Consider the following 6,079-nt stretch of genomic DNA (forward strand, 5'->3'; position numbering starts at 1 on the left):
CAAACACAGGCCTAAACAAAGAGCCCCTGTGTACCCTGCCAGCCCTGGCACTAAGAGATGGGATCACCCCAGAAGGGAGCTCCCCCCCAAAAGCTTTCCAACCAAGCCTGGAATTCCTGTTACTCTCTAGGTACAAAACCCCTGGGACAGGGAGACCACAAAAATGCTCACAGCAGGACAGCCACTCTTGGTCCCTTGGAAGCTGATGGTTCTTTTCCAAACAACTCAATTCTACCACATGTGTTAAAAGCCACTGTGCTGGGCAGTGAACCAAGAGTTGGGGGAGGGGTGTAGGTGTGTGTTGGGGACAGGTAGTGGGGGAAAACCAAAGTTCTCATGGTAAGTGCTACCTATGATGGGATGGGGAGGATGCAATACGGGTGAGAGGAGCATGAAGAAGGAACACTACCTTCTAACCACACAGCCTGCCCTCTGCATCCTTCCTCACTCACCTTCCTGCTTCTGAAGAGCAGCCTGAATGCTCCATCTGAAATGCTAATCTACACACCGCTCCGGGATGAAGTCCCTGGTGGCCCCTTCCCCAGCCTCATCACTCACTCTCTCTCCAGCAAAGTTCCACCCTCCTGGCAGGCTGGAGGGCCTGCACTTCCCTCCACACCCAGCTCCAGCTCTCTGGCTGGGACTGCCTTCAGTGCTCAGAAACTCAGCTCAGGTGCCACCCCCTGCAGAAAGCCTGCCTGGACCCTCCAGATCAGGCTCCCATGGGCTCTGACACACCCCCAGGCCTCCCCACCCACCCTGTACTCACGTGCCTCCAGCCTATCATTTACCATGTTATTTTGAGAGGATTCTGATTACGACTCAATTTCTTGTGCTAGATCTCAGGGGAGGGCCTGGGGGACGCAACCCTGTGTCTTAGCACACCTGTGCACCCATAGCACCAACCAGGTGCTGCGACCGGGAATGATTTCTGAACTAACCTGGACCCTGTGCATCCATGGTCTGAAGCCACAAAAGAAATGGGTTTACACTGTTCTCTCTAGTGGACTGATCCTCTCTCTACTCCATGCCCCGCCCCAGGCCTTAAGGCAGGTGCAGAAAGCCATGGTCTGGGTTTCAGGGTGTCACAGAGTCAAAGTCTGCAAGGATAAGTGACCATCTGAGGGGACAGTCGGTGGCCAGTCTGACTCAATGCTCTTATTTTATACACGGAGCAATAAGGTCTAGAGATGGGAGGTGACTTGCTCTTGTCTCACAGGGAGGGAGGGTGGAGCTGTGGCTACAGATCTGAGTCCTCCTAATCCCACTCTTACTCTACCCCATGCCTGCGTCCTGGTGGGAGCAGGGAGAGGAAAGGGGAGTGGGGGCAACAACAGAGGGATGGATGGGGCTGAGCCACCGTTAGGAGCTGACGGGCACAAATGATAGTCCCCCCGCCCTGCCCACTTACCGCTCGACCACGGAGGGAGGCTCGAGCCTTTAGACCTGGCACCCACTCCCTTCCGCTCAGCCTGCAGTGCTGCCTGGCTCTCCATGTCTTTAATCATGTTTGGACAGTCTCAAAGTGCCTGGTGACTTTTTCAAAGAGAAATCAGACTTGGGAGCTGGAAGAGCTGGGGGGGTGGGGATGAGAGGGGAAAGGGGATGAAGAGGGGGTCAGAGCACACAGCTCCCACCTCAACAGCCAAAATCATGAAGTCAATTAAATTCATATCCTCTCAGAGACCACGGGGAATAGAATATGGAGACAGTTTGACCTGATAAATCAGGGAAAGTTTTTTTCTCTTTCCTGAATTACAGGCAATAAGACAATTTAATGACGGTTTTCAAGGCTATGAAGGGTTATGAGAGCAAGCAAGATGATTGCCTCTTTTCTTCCTTTTTCTTGAAAAAGGAAAAGAATTAAGTTCCCATTACAGCAGGAGGGAACTGGGCCAGGTTCGGGAAGGCACATTCTAGCGGGGAGAGCGGAGCACAGAAAGTTGTCATTTATGCAGAGCCCAGCATGGAGGGAAGAAGTGCCTGCTCCCAGGCTCCAGAGAGCAGGTTGGGACCTCAGCGTCCTCCATTCAGTGGAACTCCTTGCCCCACTTCACTTCACCTTTCCCTGCTCACTGCCACACTGCATCTCATTCCTTGTTTCTCCAACAATCCTCTCAAGCAAACCTGAGATTCAGAATCCTGGCCATTTTCCAACCCAAGCAGTCCTGACCCTTCCACTGATATGGATCCTTCCTCCCTCCCTCCTTCCTTCTTTCCTTCTCTCCTTCCTTCCTAACCTTACTGGCCTCACCTGCAGGAAGCCCTCCCTTATGATCCTCACCGCATGAGTTCAGCTTGGACTATACGGGGCAAGTGGTCTCAGTCCCATTTCCATGCTGTGTCTGTTCAGCCTCATCCCTCCACTGGGGGCCTCCAAAGGCAGGGGCTGCCTCCTCCCTTCCAGGGTCCCACTTCACGCTGGCATCTGCCCCATCACCCAGCCCAGAGGGCGTGCCTAACCTAGTCCCTCCTCCCTCTCTCTGTCTTGGTCTCAGGACACTTCCAGGACCAGGATGAACTCACTGGTTTCTTGGCAGTTGATGCTTTTCCTTTGTGCCGTCCCCTTCAGGGAGACATTAGAAAAGGCGACGCCCATGGAGAATCCTAGAGCCACAGGTATGTGTTGTCTGGGAAGAAGGGTGGGAGGGAGCAAGTGAGTTGTCGCAAAATGAGAGTTATCGTATTTTTCAGATATGGCTAGTCTCTTGACGTGAAGTTAAAGCTGCATTTAATGGAAACCTAAGACTGATACATGCAACACATTTAGGGGCCTCACTAACCTTGCAAGCAAGGAGTGTCTTGCCACTGTTACAGACATCAGGAGGCTCACCCAGGTTCAGGTGCTTGTTAACCACCGAGCTCCTGCATGGTTTTCTCTGCTCCGCCAACCACCTCTGTGCAGATCTGCTAGGAAGGAATTTACTATGCAAGTTTGTCTTATCAGTGACCTCAGTTCCTTTATGGGAAATTTGAAAAAAAAAATAATAGCCTACACAAAAGGACAGATCCTTAATAACTGTCAACATTATGAGTTCATTGTGAAACTGATGACCTGGAGAAACTGAGGCCCAAAGAGGTAAAGAAACGTTCCCAAAGTCAATCAATCCAATGCTGCCGAAACCCAGCAGGCACTGAGCTCCCAAAGAGTGCCCTCTACAGGGCATGAGCTAGGACGGTGCTCATCCCCAAGTCAGGAGGGGGGGTTTAACACTGCTGGGTGGTCAGCTTGGCCTCTGGGGACCTCAGTTCCTCTAGCTATGGAACTTGCAGCATTTTCTCTATACACAAGATATCACTGTGCCCATAAGCTATCCCAAAGCAAAGAGAACATGGCCCTGGGTGTCCTTTGCCAAGTGTGTCTTCTCTCCTGGGATCGGTGTTCTTTCTGGGTGAGGGAGGATCCCCCAGAGAATAACATCATCACTGCCCTGGGGACACTGAGCTCTTAGCTCTTTCTGGCAAAAGCTTTTATGTGATGCTAAAAACAATAGCCTAAGCAGTGATCCTACTGCTGGGATGGTGGCTATAGCTAGAAAGGGAGTCATTGTCCCTCCCATCTCAGCCAGGCCCAGGGCTCTCTTAGGAAGATTATAACTTAACTCTGGACCATGCCCACTCTTCTCCAGAGTATGCCAGGGCATTGAAGAGCAGGGCTCAAAGTCAACTACCTTCCACCCAACACACACCCACCCACACCCCAGACCTCATTTCCACTGATCTCCTGCCACAATTTGCTGGGGTCATTGTCTCCTTAGAGCTAGTTCCACTACTTCACTGCTAAAAAGTAGAGTGCACTTAACGAGCCTTGCAGGTGAAGTGCCTTCCAAATTAGCCTCATTAACCCTCAGTATGAAGGGGAAACATTATACCTGGAGTGGGGGAGGTGAGCTGGTTGAGGTGACCCAGATAATTTCCCTTCTTTGTTGAAGTCCTTATATAGCCTTTTAGGGGTCACACTTGTTGGGGGTGTGGAGGCACAATGGTCTTAGCTTCACTTGCTTCATTTCTGTAACTACAAGCCTTTCATTAGCTTTTATATATTTAACAAGCATTTTTGAGGCCCCAGTATGTGCAAGACACTGTTTTCAAGACTCTGAGAGACTCAGAGATGAATGCACATGGCCCCAACCGCCCTAGGAGCTCAGTCTAGTGGGAGCCTGATGCAGGGGCGGGCCAGCCAGAGGGTCACGAAGAGGAGCAAAGCTGGGTGTCCAGCAAATACTTGAGTTTTCTTGATTTCCAAGCTCTACCCTGCTTGCTTCCTAAAAAAAAAAAAAAAGAAGTAATTCAATATAAAAGACATTCAAGACAATTCTGTAAAACATTTGAAATCAAAGCTATGTTGAAGGAAGGAGGAGCAAATGGCCTAACCACCCAAGCTAAGATGCTGCTGAGCTTGGAGCTCTGAGCTTCCTAGGGGTCAAGGAACAAACGGGAAGCAGAGGATGGGGATGTGAGTAGGTGTTCCAAAGCCGTCTTTCCCAGGCCCCGGCCTCACGTCAGCCTCTCCCTGTGGCTCTGTCCTAGGCCCGCGGCTCAGACCCCCGGCGCTCCTGGCCTCCGGGGCGCAGAGCCCGCGGTGTGCGGAGAGGAAGCCCGCCGCTGCCGGGCCGAGCCCTCGGGGGGCCTCGCTGTGCCCTCCTCCCGAGAGCTCCGCTGGGCCCCAGCTGCCAGGCCTGTGCGCCCCCCGCAGTCGCCTGATCCCCGCCCCGCGCGGGGCGGTGCTGGTGCAGCGGGAGAAGGACCTGTCCACCTACAACTGGAACTCCTTCGGCCTACGTTACGGAAAGCGGCAGGCTGCGCCGCCCGGCAGCCGCGGACGAGGCGCCAGGCGGGGCTGAGCGCGGAGGTGCGGCCTTTGACCTTCCAATCCCGGACGCGGATCCAACCGTGGCTCGGGGTCGGGGCTGGGGGCGGGGCAGTGGGAGGGGCCTGCAGCTTCTTTCCAGAAGCAATAAAGGAAATGCTGCTGTGTCACCTGCTTGTGATCTGTGGCTAATTTTTGCAAGCGGCACGGATGAGATTGTTCCCCTTCTCTCTCCGTTGGATCTTCAGCTGGTTTTAAGATAGCTTTAGTGTTATCAAGGTCAATGATTTTCAAACTAGAGATAAAGGACCAAGTTGTTTTTTCCCCCAATTCGGGGCAGATCGGTGCTTTTAAACACACACACACACACACACACACACACACACACACACACACACAGAATCTCTATAAGACTTTTAAAAATAACTGAAAAGAAGCTCAAATTGGATGCAGCTTGGGTGGTGTTACAGCAATATCAAAGAGCTATAAGATTTTCTGAAGATGTTCCCTTAATTCCTAGACCTATGTCACTGCCGATGGGTAACCAACATTTTTCAGAGGGCCATGAGCCGACACCCACACTTTGAGTAGCACTGATCTAGGCCAGGGGAAGGCAGATGGCTTAAGTACCTTCTCCTTTCCCAGGGAAGTTTTCAGCCAGTCGGACAGCCTGATCTGGAAGATGATGCCAACCACTGCCCCATCCACTGAGGTTTAAATAACACCTTAGCTCCACAGTCAGACCTCCACTGGGGTGCTTGGCCACAACCACACTGAAGCCCCACTCCATACGCAAGGAGTGTCAGCAGTACACTGGGCCATCCATCTGCCACGCCCCCCTCCCCCCCACCCCGCCTGAAACCCTGGATGGGTCCAGTGCTTTATGTTCATCACCTCTCCACATCCTTTGAACCACCCAGGGGGCTGAGCATCTATTAACCCCATTTTCACAAGTGAGAATCCTGAGGTTCAGAAAGATAAATATCTCACTCAAGGCACACAGCCAATGAGTGGCAAGCCATTTCAGGCTCCTGGCTTCCCCACTGCACTGTCACACCTCTCTGACGTGGCAGGGTTTCCATCTGAGTCAGCTGTGGTGAACATCAGGAATGGTCAATCTGCCTTGTGGGGACATTCCTGGGGGCCCCCAATAGCTGGGGAGTTTGCTGTAGGAAGGAGTGGAGCTTGTCAGTTGGGAAACTCCAGGAAATCTAGGCTTCTAAGCCCACAAGAAAACCCACCCCTATCTGACAGCCTCACGCTATGCAT

At 52.4% G+C, this 6,079-nt stretch overlaps 1 protein-coding gene across 1 annotated transcript; it reads left to right on the forward strand.

The window, feature by feature from the left end:
- Positions 1–2,516: 2,516 nt before the first annotated feature.
- KISS1 (KiSS-1 metastasis suppressor) lies at positions 2,517–4,867 on the forward strand (the record flags this gene model as incomplete). The annotated part of the gene is made up of 2 exons (XM_082614466.1): positions 2,517–2,619; positions 4,531–4,867. The coding sequence occupies 2 exons, from the start codon at positions 2,517–2,519 to the stop codon at positions 4,842–4,844; spliced, it is 417 nt and encodes a 138-aa protein (XP_082470592.1). The 3' UTR covers positions 4,845–4,867.
- Positions 4,868–6,079: the final 1,212 nt, after the last annotated feature.

This window comes from Mesoplodon mirus, assembly GCF_964341445.2.
Source record: "Mesoplodon mirus genome assembly, chromosome: 3".
Taxonomy (NCBI): domain Eukaryota; kingdom Metazoa; phylum Chordata; class Mammalia; order Artiodactyla; family Ziphiidae; genus Mesoplodon; species Mesoplodon mirus.